This window comes from Salminus brasiliensis, chromosome 10, assembly GCF_030463535.1.
Source record: "Salminus brasiliensis chromosome 10, fSalBra1.hap2, whole genome shotgun sequence".
Taxonomy (NCBI): domain Eukaryota; kingdom Metazoa; phylum Chordata; class Actinopteri; order Characiformes; family Bryconidae; genus Salminus; species Salminus brasiliensis.
This window is the reverse complement of record NC_132887.1, coordinates 30,677,496-30,697,016: the sequence shown is the minus strand read 5'-3', so window position 1 is coordinate 30,697,016 and position 19,521 is coordinate 30,677,496. Positions and strand designations below refer to the sequence as shown.

Here is a 19,521-nt window from a genome sequence, read left to right as displayed (position 1 = left end):
CAGTTCTCAGTCATGTAGCTTGTGCACTCTGGCTTTCCCTGGATTGTCAGGTTCAGTGATGTGGCCTGGCAACTTAAATGGTTTACTTAGTTTATATCGATTAGAAAAACACAGGGTTGGATTGAAGTGCATCTTATAAAGAACCCTCTCTATCTCTTTTTGCTCTCCGTATCTCTCTCTCAGGCATGCCTCCACTCAGAGGGACATATGGACGATGGTTTTACTCTCCAGCGCTGTCAGCATGAAGAGTCGCGAGCTTCCCGCATCATCCGCAACACCACCAGACTCTTCAGCTGTTTCATCAGGTATTCCTTGACAACTTCGCAAACTAAAAGTGGCATTAGTTAAAGACTGAAGTCATTTATCCATCAGTCTATAACTCAGAAAGCACCACTCTTTTGCACTAGAACAATAAATAATTGATGAATTGAAAATAAAATGTTAAACTTTAAAAGTATCTAAATCTTTGCTATGATGATATACTTACAAGTGTGTGTTGTTCTTGAAGCTTTTCAGAAAATGATATTTTGATATGCAGATGAGATGGCATCTAATTACATCTGCATACATCTAGCCTGTGGGTGATTTTAGAGTTTAAATATTTATGTAATTGTGAAGACTCCAGAGATTGGTGGAACCTTATTGGTGGAGTTGTTTAATATATAAAACTCTATTCACTTTTAACAGAATACCTTTTTTTAGTAGTAGTAGTAGTAGTACAACATATAGTGGAAACCCAGCTAGTAGTATTATTAGTATTATTAGTTATTATTAGTATATTACAAAATATTTAAAAGAAAGTTATTATATATATTTGTTAATGTTAATGTAGATTCTAAATGAAACTGTATATTCAGTGATTTAGGACATGATGAGATTGTGCCAAGTGTGGTGGAGGATGATAGTGTAATATCATGTTTATTATTTTCTAAATGAATTAAAAAAAAAAAAGTATTTATTTACTCTTTGGAGACCCCAGCATAAAGCAGTAGCTGTCTGCACATTGCTTTCTGCACTGTTTCACAGTGAGAATGGTGTGCATACATAGCGTCCAGTCTGATGGCCAAAAAGCTCAGTTTTGGTCTCATCAGAGACTCATCAGAGGCCTTCTTGCTGACCTTGGAGTCTCCCACTGTAAATCATTAAATCATCACTGTAGTGATGATTTGATTCTCTTTGCCAATCCTATAAAACTTTGGCTGGTGAGCAGCCTGAACAGCAGTTGTCCTATGTAGAGTCTCTCCTATTGCAGCTGTTGAAGCTTTTAACTCCTTCAGAGTAGTTATGGATGTTCTCACTACTCTCTTTTTTGTTCTCAGCTTGTGAGGATGACATGCTCTAGACAGATCTACCCATGTGCCATATTTCTTCCATTTCCTACTGATGAATTTTGCTGAACTCTCAGAGTTGCATGGAGTTGTCTTATGCCCTCATGGTGTCCTCATTTGTAGCCAGGACTATATATATATAGTTCCTAAATAACCTGGAATTTAAAAAAATTATATACGTTGACAGACATTGATATTGCTTTTTCCCTTCTTTTGTCAAGTTGCCATTTTGGAGACATGAGGTTTTTTTTATATATATGTACAATGCAATAGAAAGACTCCGAGAGCCCTTATATATTACTCACACGCAGACTAGCAACAGATGCTCTTTTCTTTGATCATGGGGGAGAACCAGTGGATGTCCCTGAGGGGACAGCAGTGTTTAATACCCATTAAATGCTTCTAAATCAAAGGCTTCAATCTTTCCTTTTATTATTGAGCCATTATTTAGCTCCCTGTTTCCTGGCTGTGTGGTGGGGGTTTATGTGTCTAAGTGTGTGTCTGTGTGTCTGTGTATGTGTGTATGTTTATGGGCATGTCTGTGCGTTTGTTCACTCAGGATTTATTCAGAGAACGGAAGCACAGTGCCATGCTCTACCAATCAGAAATAAGACAGAGCATCAGAGCATAAACTACTGACACACGGGCACACAAGCACATACACACACACACACACACGCATTACATATCACTGTCTGGCTTCAGTGCAAAATATATATTTTATATCTTTTTGCTTGCAAAGACACACACACTCACACACACACACACACACTTGTGCAGTTATTTATAGCCTATGAATCACGACTGTATGTGCATGGATGAACATGACTGTGGTCATAAGCATGTTCACTGTCTAGCTTAACTGTATTTTCTCCCTTTTTATTATTTCTTTTCAGTATATTAGTATTTTTTTGGCTTCTACGGCTACATCTAAAATGTATACACATCTTCACGTGAACACAGGTTTTAAAAGCTTCTAAAACTTGTTAATATTTAGTATAAAATCAGCAGTGTTTTTACTGATACCTGTTAGATCAGCAAGTTGCTGACACTGGTTTGGCATAAAGGGAATATGTTGCATTTATTGGAAAAACAGTAAAATTACTGTGAAGTGATACTAGCATTTTACAGATGACTGAAAAAAAATAAAAAAATAAAAAAATAAATATATATATATATATATACTCAGCAGTATAAATATATATACTCAGCAGTGGAATTATGAATATGTCAAACATTTAGTAAATGTATTTTTTGTGTTTGTAGTTTATGTATTTTGATTTCAATATTAAGTGGGCCAGTAACAGAAATAGGTGCACCTAGACTCTCTGGGCCCAATCATATCTCTGTTGATGCATATCTCCTTAACTGATTAATGAAGTTAAGGTTAAGGTTCAAGAGGGGTATATGTAGTATTACTTAACAGCGCATCTTAAATAAATTGTGAAACTGCTTAAAAACACTGAAAAGCAGCAAAAATGCTGCTTGCCAGTTCTGTAGTACATGCCTAGTTATTAAAAGCAGGTACTTTGCAGACTGAAAAGCAATAGACCTCTTTTACCAATATCTTTCTAAGAACTTTTTAAAAACTTGTTCTTAGGAAAAGTCCCAAAAAAACTCCCACAGAATTGTTCACAGCTCCGCTCTTATAGTGATGGATCCCAGTGTCCTCGTAAACTAAACAAATCCCAAATAATAAAATATTGGTGAATGCCAGAATCTTTGTAAAAACAGTTGGTGAACAAAGCCTATCGTGTTTAAATTATTCAGACGAATAACTGTCTGCAGCCTCTTAACCTGATGCCTTTTGGTCCAAGGCTGTTTCGTTGACATTCAGTTTTGTTAAAACTGGTGTAATATCTGCCAGCTTTTTAGGGTGGTGCTTTAAACAAACACCTTATAGGTTTAGAGTTTGATGTGCCCTCGCAGAGCTACAATTTTGTCATGTTCATACCCAGCATCGTGCGAAGATGAAGAAGTCCTAACGTTTGTTCATGTGTTCTCCTCTCAGAGACCTGGACAGTCTGGCTGGTAAAAACCGTGTGGCCGTGCTTTTGCCCATCGAAGAGGTTCTGCAGACCCTCAATGACCTCATCACGTATTTCCAGCTGCCCGACGCTGAGCTGGAGCACGAGGAGAAACAGATCAAGCTTCGCTCCCTCAAGAACCGCCAGAACCTTTTTAAGCAGGAGGTCAGTTTTACCTCAGCAACTCCTGCCAAATTTGGTCCAAACAGGCAAGATCTGATACAGCTTAGGAATTTCTGTATGGTGTGTGTGTGTGTTCTTTAAAGGCAATTTTATTGAGTGACCATTTTAATAATGGTTAAGGCAAGCAAGTGTAATTTGCCAAGGATCTTTTTTCATCAGTTTATTTTCTATTGTTCTGACGCCACTTTATATTTTAGAGTATTTCTCCTTGACTGTCAGCAGTTTATTTGGGGGGTTCTCCACTTGACAAGGGGCTTTTTATATATTAGATCCAGGGGTCAAAACTGAATCTGTCATTTGTGAGAATGTGAAAATGTTTCCTCTAGTTCCAGCTATATCAGACAAGAAATAAAAAGTAACTTCATTGCTTTAGCTTCGTAATGTCAGTTCTTTTCAAGCCAGATCAGTCGTTTCCAAATAAATGAATAATCCTAATGTGATGTGTACATCTTATCCCATGCTAAATTTCTCTTTTTGTAATAATTTAGCAAGCTACCTAAGCTCCCACAACAAAAAAAAATTATAATATTTAAAATAAAGTGTAATATTGGTTGTGTTTAAGTATCTAAATAAATATGTCAGGATTTTTACTAGTAACATAACTTAACTAGTAACATAGACATGATTTTTTTGTGTACATTTAGTTCTACTTTAAAAAAGTAGACAATTTCCATCCATTGCTCGTTGGGGGATCCTGCTGCATCCATTTTCTTGTCCTTAACCAGCTGCCAACAATATCTTTAGCAAGTATTTATCATTAGTTGAAACCAACCACTAGTTGAAAGCCTCTTAAAATCCTGACGGTTGTAGTCCACTCTTCCACCAACTTTGTGTTTCGTGTCCAAGCAAAACACAACACTGACAGGTGCCTAGATGGTGTGCAAATATGTGTGTGACCGGTTCAGCAAACAGAGTGGGATATTGGGATGCCAGGCCTCAATCACAGTTCTCACACTGGAGCAGAAGGTAAAATACATGAGCTTATATGAGCTTAAATGTGAACCCAGTTTGTGGAAGAGTGTGCTACAGTGGACTAAACATATCAAGTATGACGTGGTTTTACTGCAGCATTTTAGATTAAATGGAAACAGATAGTTAGGGAAGTCAGTCAAACTATTGTACAAGCTATTAAACACAGTATAAAATATAGCTAAGCGAGTTATCTGTTCAATTATCAGTTCAGACTGTCACATAATATAATATAATATAATGTCACATAATATTAAAACTATCAATTATCAACTATCACTATCAACTATAACTATCAAAAAATAAAGATGCAGAATGCAAATGCATACTAACTATAATCATTTAGTTATATTAAAAATACAGTAACATGTATAGGATTATAACTACAGTACAAAACTAAATACTAAAAGAAAGATAATTTTCCCTAGAATTACACACTAATAGAGCAGGTTCCGATTCGCCTTATTCATGGTCTTGAATTCATTATCATATTTATGGTTAGTATTTGTAAATCTCTAGCTATTAGACTGACACTGAGGAGGTCTGTCTTCTCCAGCTCATCTTTTATTCAGTAGGAGCAGGCATTAATTTTTCATTGTTGATGGCTAACATAAGGCTTGCCGAAGAGCTGTAAATTATCTTCAGGTTATTCTGTTTTAACGGTGCATGCTTTATGCCGAGGCTATGATGACCGGGTCTCGGAGGGCCACAGCTCACCTCACTGAGTGCAGTGAGCAATGCACTGTGGGTTAAAGAGGGCACATATGTCTCTCTCTCTCTCTCTCTCTCTCTCCTAGGGGATGCTGACTCTGGTGTCTAACTGCATCGATCGCTTGAGTGTGTACAACAGTGCGGCACACTTTGGAGAGTGCGCTGGAGAGGAGGCAGGGGCGGCCTGGAAAGACATCCTCAACCTGCTGTATGAGCTGTTGGGTAAGAGAGCTGATGCCTGAGATCATTCCAGATGACACTTTGTGCAGTGGTGTCCAGTTAAAAGCAGTGCAGATTCCTCTAGGTGTGATGTAAGTCACATTCAAATCAGTCACTGATACTAAATCCTGCAGAATGCCTCAGGAATTTCTGCTGCTTTGTTAACCTTGCCCTACCTGATGTCCTGCCAGCATTATGTTTAGAAATGTTGGTTTTATTCTCTGTAAATCATTTAAATTTACTGTTAAAGGAGTTTCTCCATCAGCAGTAAAATGTATTATTGTGTGGAATTGGAGCTTTCAGTGTATTATGCACCATGTTGCTTCCTTTATTGTTGGATACACCGAGGAAGTGAGAGAACACATGCAGAACAGAACTGACAGAACTGACAGAGAATCACCAGAATAATAATAAAAATGACTGAAGTTTCAAGAATGCTCCTATTTGTAGTTGGCTTGTTTAAAATGATAACCTTACAAAATAAAAAAAATAACTACACATCTTTAGCTTTCCTATATCAAGCTCTGTACCTGCAACAAAAGTGTGGAGGCCAACCCAGTCTAGTGGCCATGCCAACGCTGACCCAAATAAAAAAAGGTTTATCCTGTACCTGTTTGCAGGCTAACTAGGTCGATGTTGACTCTCTCTCTCTCTGAAACACTTTCACTCTGTGTTGAGCTGCTAGCGAGCAATGAGAGCTGCTGTGAAAACAACCTCTTTAGAAAGTTAAGATAGAAAAACATGCCAAGATTAAATAGACCACTGTAGCTTTTTTTGACACCAAAAACTTGTGTATTGCCACAGTTAAAGGGAAAAAACAGGCACTGTAAAATTTTTTTTAACTTAAACAACAATAAAGATGATCATTCTAATTGCTTACTTGCTTACTCCACAAAGAAAAGACAGTATATCCAAATCAATGTGTAAATCATACATATTGTCATCTAATCATAAATGACATGAGCATTACTAAAGAATTGAAAGCTTAGCTCAGAGACTCCCATACAGATGGAAAGAGTTAATGAAGCACTTAAAGACTGAATGAGAAAAGCACTGTCACACACACACACACACACACACACACATTTTTAAATGACCATAGAAATGGTCTAAGAGTGCTTTTACTGCGTTGTTAAAGTGAAACTCGGCAGTCCACACCCTGTCCTATGGTTTGACTGAGTGGTGATTTATGTGAGGTGTCATTCACACAGCTATTAAAAGTACTGCTGGACAAACAAACCTATGGGAAATCCAAGTGTGGCTGTAGATGTGAATATGGCACCCTAGCTCCATGTTATCTGTGGGGTTTCACTACCAAAGGAATTGCTTTGGGTAGAGTATAATAAGTAGTAAATCGAGATTCGATGGGTACATTATTACACTGGTCTTTAAACTGTGGGTTTCACTATGTGGGAACGAATGGGTTGTGAGGAAGCTGCATCAATGCAAAATGTTTTGCTTATCCACAAGACCACCAGTAACCCACCAAAAGCATTGTGATTTACATATCTTTGTAGTTACATTCTGTGGGTTGTGAGATAATTCCTACCTACACATTTGGGTCATGGCATAATAGAATTTAAGAGAGAAATTTCTTGAGGGACGCTTACCTTGGACTTAATCTATAACTTGGATTTAATTGTGTATTTATTAGATGTTTGAATGTGACATTTAAATGATTAATAATAATAATAAACAACAACAATAATAATATTAATAATAATAACAATATTAATGAAAAGTAGCAGAAGGTTAATTTATGTAGCCACCATTCCAAGAACAATTGGGAAGAGTTAACTTGCCAGTATCCATAGCGACCCATCTGGAGTTCACGTACGCAGTTGCAGTTCTAGGTTGTGACACCATCAGCTGCTCATCATCTGCGGAACGGTGTGGGGAATCAGGTGGCTATTTATTCTAATTCTAAAGGTGGTTCTGTAGGTTAGCTAGGGACCAGCCATGACAAGGCCCATCAGTAGGACCCTACTTGTGAAAGAGTTCATTAGGATCAGTGATCAGAAACCATTTAAATGTTTTAGCCTTTAAATCCAGTGAATTTGGCAGCACACAGATTGTTCAGTCAGGCACATCTCGCCACAGAAAGAGAGCCCTGATGACCTCACTTAAATGTTGCAGAGGCCTACCAACCTGGAAAAGGTTACAAAGGTACTTCTCCATAGAGGCTCTAGGCTTTTACCAAATTGCAGTGTGGACCCTAATGTCCAAATGGAGAAAAATAGGCATGGTAGTCCCAGAATCATGCCCTCCCAAAATATCAAAAAAGAGCAAGTTGTAAAATCACCCAGGAAGTGACAAGGAACCCCAGAATAACATCTAAAGAACTACAGGACTCTATTGCCTCCGCTAAGATCAGTTGGGGCAAGAGTTGAATGCCTGGCAGAGTAGCATAGGGAAACCACTGCTAATACCATAGAAGGATATGCATGCTCATGTTACGTTTGCCAAGAAACTCTAAAGCTCTGGATCAGTGTGTTACAGACAGACAAATCTAAGGTGGGCCATTAGGGCCATTAGGCCAACCTGGATCTTGATATGTAACATAAAATACCTCTTCCACCTGTACACCAACTAATGAAAAGAAGGGGGCATTCACATCACTTTCCTGAGCTCTTTTCTTCCTTCAAGGTCCCTTTTATACATTATTAGGCTTTGGATGTAATGCCATTCAGTATATGAAATGCACAAATTCAGGAATTCAGGCAGGGGGCAAACACTCTTTCACTGCACTGTTTATATTTATTTTACATTCATTTCAAAACCAGCACTGAAAGTGACAGAAGCATGTGTACTGACACAGTAAATACTACTACAGGATTTTACACAAATATGACTCGCATTACGCAACTCTCACAACAAGTGTTGCTCTGCCCACTTCACTAAAGCTACATAGTGCTAGTTAGTAAGAATGAATGTCACTATGGCATTAATCAAACACTGTTCCCTGAGAGCTTGACCTTAAAGAGTGAACATGCTCATCTGTAAGTGCAGTGGACTGCTATATTATGCAAGAGCTAGAACCCTAAACTGCTAGCATTAATGATTTAGTCTATCTACTCTTGAGAAATAGATGTTGGATTGAGCTTGAAATGCTAATCGTCAACAAAATACGCAGTGTTTTGCAGTAGCATTGCTCTAATAAGCAACGCTTCCCCCGTCTCTCCTCACATGGGACACTATTTTGTGTAAGTGGGTTAAGGACAAGGGTGTCCAGTCTGAGATCACAAAGAAATGAATGATTATAAAGTAGTGAAGATGTGTAAATATGTTTCCCAGTACTGTGATGGTAGCTTAGCTATTTGCTGAATCAGGGAATGTTTACATTTACATTTACATTTAAGGCATTTATCAGACGCTCTTATCCAGAGCGACTTACAAAAGTGCTTTGCTATTTTTGTTTAAAGTACTGAGGTTTAGCATATTGGATGAATGTACTAGGGCTGCCACTAACAACTATTTTTCTATCAATTAATCTGTTGATTATTTTGTGAATTAGTTGATTTAAAATTGAGCATTTAAAAGTCAGTGTGCCGAACCCGGAGTAGCAGTGATAGAGACGATATTCTCCTTATTACAAGTCAGTGGAGCATCAGCATGATTTTGAAGCTGTTATTTTAAGGTACAAATGCTACATAATGTTGCTTTAAGCTGCTCAGATGGTGCCTGTTTATACATCCCCACCAATCTAATTATGTTGCTCTCACACTGTGCATGTATAATGTAATGAAACTCATGCACACATTTCATTTGATCTGCTGTCATTCATCACAGTGTTCTGCGCAGAAACTCATATTGCGATAATAATAAATACAAATAATTGTGCAGCCCCCTGTCAGACATTTCATAGATGGTCCATATTTTGAGAGCAATAAAAGGATCTGCAACAAAACAGCAAAAATACCTCAAGATTTAATGGTTTAAAATTATTTATGCTCAAACATCTTTTTACCAATTTTGCATTTTTCTCTGCTGTTTCTTTGGACCATCCTAGATCTAACATGTTTAAAGGACTTTGTTTATCCCCCACAGAGAGCTCTCTAATCTGTAATATTCACACACACACACTAACAGTTCAGTCATGCTGAGGTCCCTTCTCAGCAGATGGCCTTTGAATCCATGATGAAGCACGCTATCCATTCCCATCACTGTCTGTGGTGGCAGCTGATGTCCTCTCAGGCTTCCCGAATAACAGAAGCGCTGCTGTCCCCATTCCAGACTTCACTTCCACACCGTCACCTGCGGCAGAGTGCTCCCTCAGCTTTTGATGTGAGCTGCCTCGGCCGGCCTCTTTCTCGGCATGCTAATGTGCAAGAGGCTCAGAAGAGGCTGTGGCTTCTCGGACCAAATTGTGCTTCTTGACTGCTCGATTGTCCCTCTCGCGGAGCTGCGTCCTTCACACCGCATTTGGAAAGAGTGATTAGCCTGTGCTGAGGAGGGAGAATTAGTGTGCCGCCCACGTCTCGGCTGCGGTCCTTGGCCCCTCGGCACGTGCGCACGCACTCAAACATGGGCGCTTCTGTGTCACTTTAGTCTTAACTGAATTTGGGATGCATCTTCTGTCCTTTACTCCCCATCTGCCATAGCCAGGTGACCTTGTCAGTTTGCTTGAAGTGTGCATCCTCTACCCTCCCCCTCTAGTGTCAAGACCTCCTTCTTTCGAATGTACTGCAATTAATATACATGAAAGCTGAGCTGCCTGAAGCTGATACTTATGTCCTTGGGAGGAAACTTAAGGAATATAATGAATGAGGTAATGATCTTAACAGTGGTGGAAATAATTTAGGGGCATTCATGTATGTTTATGTATATTTTTTAAATAGTATATGGACAACAAAAAAACTAAAAAAAATATATATATATAATTAATCAGTTGAAATAATCTTTTAAATGTAATGAATTAGTAGGAATGAATGTCACTCTGGCGTTAATCAAACACTGTGCTCTGAGAGCTTGACCTTAAAGAGTGAACATGCTCATCTGTAAGTGCAGTGGACTGCTGTATTATGCAAGAGCTAGAACCCTAAACTGCTAGCATTAATGATTTAGTCTACTCTTGAGAAATGGATGTTGGATTGAGCTTGAAATGCGAATCGTCAACAAAATACCAACCTCTCATGTTGGCAGTGTTTTGCAGTAGCATTGCTCTAATAAGCAAAGCTCTCATCACACAAAGAAATGTGATGGTAGATTAACTATTTATCGGAATCAGGGAATGTTTAAGTACTGAAGTTTAGCATTTTGGATGAATGTACTACAGCTGCCACTAACGACTATGTTTCTATTGATTTATCAATTGATTATTTTGTTGATTAATTTCCCTGCAAAAAAGTAAAATTGAGCATTTAATATTCTGTAGGTATAAACAAAAACCTAGTGAGCAGAGCAGTGTGGGGTATTTATACTTATACTATTTATGAAAGGGTATTTGGTCTATTATATTTTTGCCATTCCCTACACAAAGAAATGTGCTTAAAATAATAGCAGAATAGAGTGATTAGATTAGGTTTAAATCCAGTCAAACGCCCAAATTCTCACCTTAACCTTTTCTCTTAGTCATGTATTCACTGGAAATAGCAGTTATACCATAGCAACCACCTAGCAAAATATAGCAGCCAGCTAGCAACTAGTTAGCAACACAATAGTCATCACCTGGGATACCAGTGGGAACCATTTAAGCTGCACAATGATTCTGTGTTTCCTTCAGGAAATGCACTTTTCTATATTATTATTATTATTATTATTATTATTGGTGCTGTTCATTTATTTATGTATGGCTTTTGTTTAGCTGCATTGATCCGGGGAAATAGGAACAATTGCACACAGTTCTCCCAAAACCTGGACTGGCTGGTCAGCAAGCTGGAGAGACTGGAGTCATCCTCAGGTAGGACAGTTACTATTTGAGTGAAACTGAAACACAGAATACCTTTTTGGCCCACTCTTCCTCCTTGTCCTCCTGTGATGTCGTTACTGTAAAGGAGTGTCAGGATAATAGATTTGATTATGCCTACCTGTGCCTACTGAATTTGCTTTGAAGCGTGGCTGTACTCACTGGAGTATTGCAGCATGTCTTTGAAGCACAGTCCTCTGTGTGCTCGTTTCTGTTCCTGCTGCTTCCATTGCACCGGGCTGTAATGACTGACTCTGTGCCTCAGGGATTCTGGAGGTCCTACACTGCATCCTAATCGAGAGCCCGGAGGCCCTCAACATCATTCAGAGAGGACATATCAAGTCAATCATCTCACTGCTATACAAACATGGTCGCAACCACAAGGTTAGCCTCCCTCTCTCTTTATACAGGGCTCCATTTTTGTGGGTAAATTCATTGAATTCTTTTTAGATAAATGTAAGTTAGATGTGATAATTGTTCATTTTTGTGAATTCTTATGAGTTTAAAATTAATCAGGTGGACATAAACAAAATGTGGAATCAGTGACAGAGTGGATATGACCTTATGTAGATATGTACATATAACCTTAAATGAATATGTGGATTTAGCACTCTATCTTAAACCCTGCGCAAGGCACAACGCTATGCTCATTGCTATCTTACACCCCACCAACAGTCTATTTTCACACCCTTCACCTGTGTGGTTTAAATAGCAGCGGTGCTTGCGAATATATGTAGATCAGTGGGTGTGGTGGTCAGATAAATTTCTGGGGTATTGCTATCTTGGCAGCGGAAAACACAGGTGCATCAATTAAACCAACCTTGGCAGACGTCAACAGTCAGACACGTTCGTTGATGTGAATTGTCTTGGCAGTGAATTGTCAACACAGGAGCGTGCCCAATGCGCGTACACCCCTGCTTGTTACGCACACATGAACACGAAGCAGCGTACAAACCCATAGCGTGTGCCAGTTGTCAAGTATGCAAACTTTTACATCAACCATAAACAGAAAACTAAAAAACAACATCATTCTAGAGGTGACCGCACCTGGCTCTTTAAGGGGAATAGCAGGTATATATATATATATATATATAAATGTATTTGCATATGTAAATATTATTTTATGTGAACATGTAGAAATAACCTTATTTAGATATGTAGATATAGCCATATGTGGATATGTAGATATAGCCATATGTGGATAATCAGATGTATGTGGATTTTTTTAATATAACCCCATGTAGATTTAACTTTATGTAACTGTATATTTTTTTTGTTCAATGATAAAGCATTGTTAAAAAATTGTTATTATATATTTATAATCATATGTGGATATGCAGATGAAACGTTATGTGGATGCAGCTGCAACTTGACGTGGATATGTAGATATAACCATATGTGGATATGTAGATCCAACTTGATGTGGATATGTAGATATAACCATATGTGGATATGCAGCTGCAACGTGATGTGGATATGTAGATATAACCATATGTGGATATGCAGCTGCAACGTGATGTGGATATGTAGATATAACCATATGTGGATATGCAGCTGCAACTTGACGTGGATATGTAGATATAACCATATGTGGATATGCAGCTGCAGCGGTATGTGGATATGTAGATGTAACTTTATGTGGATATGTAGATATGTGGATATGCAGCTGCAACACTATGTGGATATGTAGATATGTGGATATGCAGATGTAACTGTGGATCTAACTGTAAGTAGATATGTAGAAATAACCTTATTTAAATATGTAGATATAACCTTATGTAGATATAACAATATGTGAAATTGTAGATATATCCACATGTAGATTTAACCATATATACTTTATGCAACTATATTTTTTCATGTTGAATGGTAAAGCAGTTGCAAAATCAGAAAATTAAGGAACCAGCTTAAGGAAGGTATTGCCATGGCTCCTCTCTTTTTGTGTTCTCAGATCTTAGACGTGCTCTGCTCTCTGTGTGTTTGTAATGGGGTGGCTGTGAGAGCCAATCAGAACCTCATTTGTGATCACCTGCTCCCAAAGCGAGACCTCTTACTCCAAACTCGACTGGTCAATGATGTACAAAGGTAAACAGTCTTTTACATAGTAATGAATGTGGAATGTTTTTATATACACTGAAGTGCATTTTATTAGTTACCTGTATCCTGCCCATCAGTGGAAAGGGAGCACCAATGGCCTGGTCTCTAACTGTACATTTAAATGCGTTCCAACGATGTAGGTAGTGGACATTACTGTCAATGACTGAACATAAAACATAAAAATAATATGTTTTTTCCTCAAAATAGTGCTAATTTATTAATAATAATTTATTAATAATTTATTCTAGTGTCATAAGTTAGTTTAGTCTGCAAGTATCAGTCACTACTGTTTTAAGCAAAAAAGGTGAAGACAAACATTTTATTTTTAAGAAATTGCTGATAGGGATGTTGCAGTGGCAGATTTACAACACATCATTGTTGTTGGATTCTGTACCTCTAACTTGATAGGGTAGTATACATTCAAATAATTCAAACCTCGAGCTGGGCAATATGGAAACATTTAATATCACGATATTTAAAGACATTTTTACGATTTTACGATAATATTTATCACAATATTTTGTCATGTAGACAAAATGCACCATCGGTGTAAAATAAAAATAAAAATCTGCTATCCAAATACTCATACTGAGTACTGTGATTTTACTCAAAATATGCTGCACTTAATTCAGTTAAATAAGTTTAATAACTAATTACGCTCTTTGTAAAGAAACGTGCCGTTAATCAGTATTCTTTAAGAACTGACAATATTCACGATACACTCATAAAAGCATATTGTGTACCATAATAACAAAAATGATCACGATATGAGAAAATATTGTCATATTGCCTAGCTCTATTTAAACCTATTATTGTTTAATGGCTCAGTATTAAAAATCATAACCCAAACTGGGCCTATAACTTTGCAAGACACTAAACTGACTAATTTTGACCAGCCATTGTGCAGTTTAATGTACATTTACAGCATATGTTATTGTCCTAAGGGTCCTGTCAGCTCAACATATGGGAACTGAGTGGTCGGTTTATTCTGCCTTACCTCCTTTCCTGCAGCATGAGACCCAACATCTTTCTGGGTGTGAGGGAAGGTTCAGCTCAGTATAGGAAGTGGTACTTTGAGCTGATGATCGACCAGGTGGAGCACTTCATGACCAGCGAGCCTTCTCACCTGCGGGTCGGGTGGGCCTCTACCAAAGGCTACGCCCCCTACCCAGGGGGTGGAGAAGGCTGGGGAGGAAACGGAGTCGGGGATGACCTCTACTCTTACGGCTTTGATGGACTACACTTGTGGTCCGGTATGGTTGAATAATTTAAATAATATTATAATTTATCATTTAAATAATATAATACAATTTCTGTGTGTGCTTTGATTTCATAAAAATATAATAATGTGTTACTATTAAAAACTGTTATAAGGCTGTGTGTGTGTGTGTGTGTGTGTGTATGTTTTATGTTTCTCCTGAAGGACGAATTCCACGGACAGTAGCCTCAGTAAACCAGCACATACTTACATCAGATGATGTGGTCAGCTGCTGTTTGGACTTAGGCGTTCCCAGCATCTCCTTCAGGATCAATGGTCAGCCCGTGCAAGGCATGTTTGAAAACTTCAACACAGACGGCCTCTTCTTCCCTGTGGTCAGCTTCTCTGCTGGGGTCAAGTATGTTTCTTATTATGCAGTATTATACTATTAACTCTGTCTGTGAGGACACAGGCAAACGAGTGGGCATGCGTGAGGTTTTGAGGTTGCTATGGCTACAGGCTTGACAGACATTTATGCAGTAATTCTGCGTAGCTATTTATGACGTATTCATTGCATTCACAGGCCATCCTTTTTGGACATATTATTAAACATTAATTTTAACAAAGAATATAAAAATTATGTAATATAGACCTTTTGTTACCACTCTCCGTATAAGCATCTGTATTCATTATTTTCATCATCAAGTAAGAGATTTTTTTTACTGTAGGATTATTTAGTACAGTAAAAACATTTATTCCAAAAATATCATAACTTAAAATACAAATTGTGCTTCATTACATTTGAAAGAATACATTAAAGGTTCCCTAGAATGGAAAACTTTGTATTTTCATTGGCATATTTGAATAATGAGAGTTCAGTAGGTGTAAGTGAAGCACCATGTATTGCAAACACTGTTGTCTCTTCACTGAAAAGAATGCATAACTGAGCTGTAGAACACTCCCCAAACCCTCAAACTGTTTTGTATCAGCTTAAACTTCACAACAACTAAAAGACTATGAGACAGGAAAAGGCAGAAGTGCTGACCAGAGGAGGTGGGGGGGAAGCTAACGGGTGCTAGGCTAAAAGCTAACGCTAGGCCAACCAGACAATACAAGTGTCAAGTGGGTTTTATTGTCATTTCAACTATATACAGAGTACACAGTGAAATGAAACAACGTTCCTCCAGGACCATGGTGCAACATAGACAGTGCATACAGAACACAAGTGCAACACAATACAGTGCAGACAGACAGTACAACACAGTACAGACAGAGAATAATAAATAATTGGGGGTAGTGTGCACATTATGCAGTGTACAATAAATATTGAGTCCAGTGAGGTAGTAAGGTTATTTGTGCAAAAATGCTTCCCATATTGTCTGGGGTAAATGGTTGGAGAGAGAGAGCGAGAGAGAGAGAGAGAGAGAGAGCGAGAGAGAGAGAGAGAGAGAGAGAGTGCATATAGAACAGAAAAAACAAACAAACATCAGTTCAGTCTCTGGAGTTGAGAAGTCTGATGGCTTGGGGGAAGAAGCTACAGAGTCTGGTCGTGTTGGACTGGATGCTGCGGTACCTTCTTCCTGATGGCAGGAGGGAGAACAGTCTGTGTGAAGGGTGAAGGGTGGGTGGAGTCATCCACAATGCTGGTTGCTTTGCGGATGCAGCGGGCAGTGTAAATGTCCATGCTGTGAAAGCAAGCGGGTTCTAGGCTTAAAGCTAACACTAGGCCAAGCAGTGAAGGCCGAAGTCCTGTCCAGAAGTAATCAGGAAAGTAAGCTAGGCTAAAAGCTAACACTAGACTAACCAGATAATGCTGAAATGTAGACCAGAAGATAGGGTGCTAAGCTAAAAGCTGACGCTAGGCCTACAGGAAAAGGCAGAAGTACCGACCAGAAGAAGCTGAAAAAAGGAAACAGGGTAGAATCCTAGGGTAAAACTGAAACTAATCTAAAACTAATATAATCTAAACGCTAGGCTGACCAGACAAGGTAAAAAAAAGACGAAATGTTAACCCAGCTGGCGAGCTACAATCTCTTAGTCAGCCAGCTAATCGCAACACTATCCAGTAAAAATTTGCTAGACTAAAACTAAGCTTTGCTAGACTAGGCTGTGCTCCTACGCACCAGCATGGTGACATCAATCAGCGAATAAGAGCAGAGCCTTTATCATCGACTGGGTTAAAAATGGTCTTTTAAAATCTTGTCTGAGCATCCTTTCTTAATTATGTAATCAGGTTGAATCAAGTAGTGATGGTATCTCTGTTTAGAATCAGTCACACGAATCAGCTACGCAGTGAAGATTAGTATGTTCTCTGCAATGTTGAGATTTAATAATGAAGCTAATGATGTTTCGGTGGGATACAGGTGGTGAGTAGTTCAGCCAGTGTGCACAAAATTAAAGCTCTGAGTCTGTAGTGGGCGTGTGGATAAATGACTATGGCATTTTAGCATCATCTGCTACTTTGGGTAGTTTTGGTGTCTAAGCTCAGAGAGAACCTGGAGGTACTCAAGAGCTGTATAAAATGCTGTGTAACCATGGCTGCCTGTGGGTGGGGGCTTAGTCAGTCAGGCAGACAGGCACTCAGTCAAAGGACCGCCGGGGGGAGTTCACAGCTGGAGCTCAGTGAGGCCTGAGACTACTGACCTCTATTTCCTTTTAGAGTTCTGTGTGTGTGGGTGTGTGTGATTTCAGTTAAGTAACTTAATTTAAAGGAGTAGAGCGCATTATAGAGGCTTGATGTCATTATTTACTCATCCTTATGACTGGAAATGTGTCTGAAGAGAGGACCTCTTCGGTACATTTTGAATTCAAAAGCCTCAGGAACAAGAACAAGACTTGGCATTTTCATGCCTAGAATTTTTCATATTATAATTTGAGTAAATCACAGTTTACAGAAGAGTGCTCGTTTTTCGGCTGGTTGGAGCATTGTTGATTTTTCATCATTGCTTCACTGGTTTTATTCCTGACATCCATTTGTGTGTGTTGATCTTCTGTATCGATCTTCAGTTTATTTAGCCTTTTATGTTTTGTATAGCCTTGCAAAAAATGAAAAACTGTAAGTACGAAAGTAAAAAGGTGTTATATACAGTGACATGCAAAATGTTGGGTACCCCAAGGGATTTGTAGCCCTCTGTGAACTTTTACCAATGTCTCAGATCTTATTTATCTTGTTAGGGCTATGGCTTGTTCACAGTTATCATTAGGAAAGGCCAGGTAATGCAGATTTCAAAGCTTTATAAATACTCTGCAACCAGCAGACATGTGCTCCTCTAAGCAGTTGCCTACAACATATAAAACATATAAACATATAACATATAAAATAACATACAACATATAAAATAATTAATGCCCACAAAGCAGGAGAAGGATATAGGAGTTTCTTCAGTTGGTAATGTAATTAAGAAAAGACATTCAGGAAGATTTTGACGACTCTAAAGCAGCAGTGCACCATTCTACTGTGCAGCCACGCCTTTTCAACTTTCTGTTGTATCTGCTTTGGCAATTTTTATCATTAATGTTTAAATAGTCTGGCCAGAGGAGGATGGGTCCCCCTTGTGAGTCTTGGTCCCTCCCAAGGTTTCTTCCTCCTGCTCTGAGGGAGTTTTTCCTTGCCACTGTCGCTGTTGGCTTGCTCACGGGGGTCTTTGACCCTTCATGTTATTTCTTCTTTCTTCTCTGTCTCTGTCCTTTATTAAGTACTAACTATGTAAAGCTGCTTTGTGACGACAACAGTTGTAAAAAGCGCTATACAAATAAATTTGACTTGACTTGACTTGACTTTTCAGACTGTTGCATTTTAAAAAAATAACTCCTGTGGACTGACGAAGTTCAGATAGAACATTTCAGCTGCAACGAGCAAAGATATGTTTGGAGAAACACATCTCCAACCTTTAAGCATTGTGGTAAACTGATCATGCTTTAAGCTTTTCTTGCAGCCAGTGGTACAGGGAACATTAGACTGATAGAGGGAGGAATGGATTCTGTTAAATACCAGCAAATTCTGGAAACTTAAACATCACCCTGAAGATGTACAGAGGGTGGCTTCAATAACAGGATCATATTCTTAAACACACCTCAAGAGGTGCACGCTGCAGGTTTTGCTATGGCTCTCTCCCAACCAAAAGGAAAATCTGTGAATAGACAGCCCAACAGACTGCAGTGTGTGCAAGATAGCCCAAGACTCTCACAGAACTAGAAGCCTTTTGCAGAGAAGAATGGGTGAAAAATGCCCAAACAAGAATTTAAAGAATAGCAGTGATGCTTCCAAAAGATGCTTCCCAAAGATCATGCAGGGTGACCAAACTTTTTTTTTTTTTTTAATTGTAAAAGATCGCCACTCATCTGACCCTCTTCTGTTCGGCAGGGTGCGTTTTCTTTTAGGTGGTCGCCATGGAGACTTCAAGTTTCTGCCCCCATCAGGTTACGCGCCATGCTATGAGGCGCTGCTGCCCAAAGAGAAGATGCGTGTTGAGCCAGTGAAAGAGTACAAGAGAGACATGGAAGGAGTGAGAGACCTGCTGGGCACCACACAGTTCCTGTCCCAGGCCTCTTTCATACCCACGCCAGTGGACACCTCTCAGGTCAGTACACACACACACACACAAACTGGGAACATCTGCTGCTTATGCCACTGTGAGAAACCCTTTTTCACACACTGTTGGATACCTTCAAGAAAGCACACGTTTCAAGTGTGGAAACTACCAGATATGTAGAGGTGTGCGAATAGCAGTTTCACTATTTGCTCCTTTTTTTCGACCTACAAACACTTCTGTGTGAGGCAAGGGAATAGCAGTTTCAGGGCCTTTGAGGAGAAACCTGGCAAATCTTATTTGAAAGTTTACATGTTTTTAATCACCACCATCGTGCCATGTGTAATTCACCATT

General features: G+C 38.8%; 1 protein-coding gene across 6 annotated transcripts in view; it reads left to right on the top strand.

The window, feature by feature from the left end:
- LOC140564380 (ryanodine receptor 3-like) overlaps window positions 1–19,521 on the top strand; it is a 232,948-nt gene that overhangs the window by 87,046 nt on the left and 126,381 nt on the right. For all 6 annotated transcript variants that reach the window (XM_072689791.1, XM_072689790.1, XM_072689788.1 and 3 more), the window contains exons 12-20: window positions 184–305; window positions 3,340–3,520; window positions 5,305–5,440; window positions 11,241–11,336; window positions 11,608–11,726; window positions 13,294–13,427; window positions 14,451–14,692; window positions 14,863–15,055; window positions 19,001–19,217. In XM_072689791.1, the coding sequence (XP_072545892.1) occupies window positions 184–305; window positions 3,340–3,520; window positions 5,305–5,440; window positions 11,241–11,336; window positions 11,608–11,726; window positions 13,294–13,427; window positions 14,451–14,692; window positions 14,863–15,055; window positions 19,001–19,217 (1,440 nt within the window). The remainder of the gene's footprint in view (window positions 1–183; window positions 306–3,339; window positions 3,521–5,304; window positions 5,441–11,240; window positions 11,337–11,607; window positions 11,727–13,293; window positions 13,428–14,450; window positions 14,693–14,862; window positions 15,056–19,000; window positions 19,218–19,521) is intronic.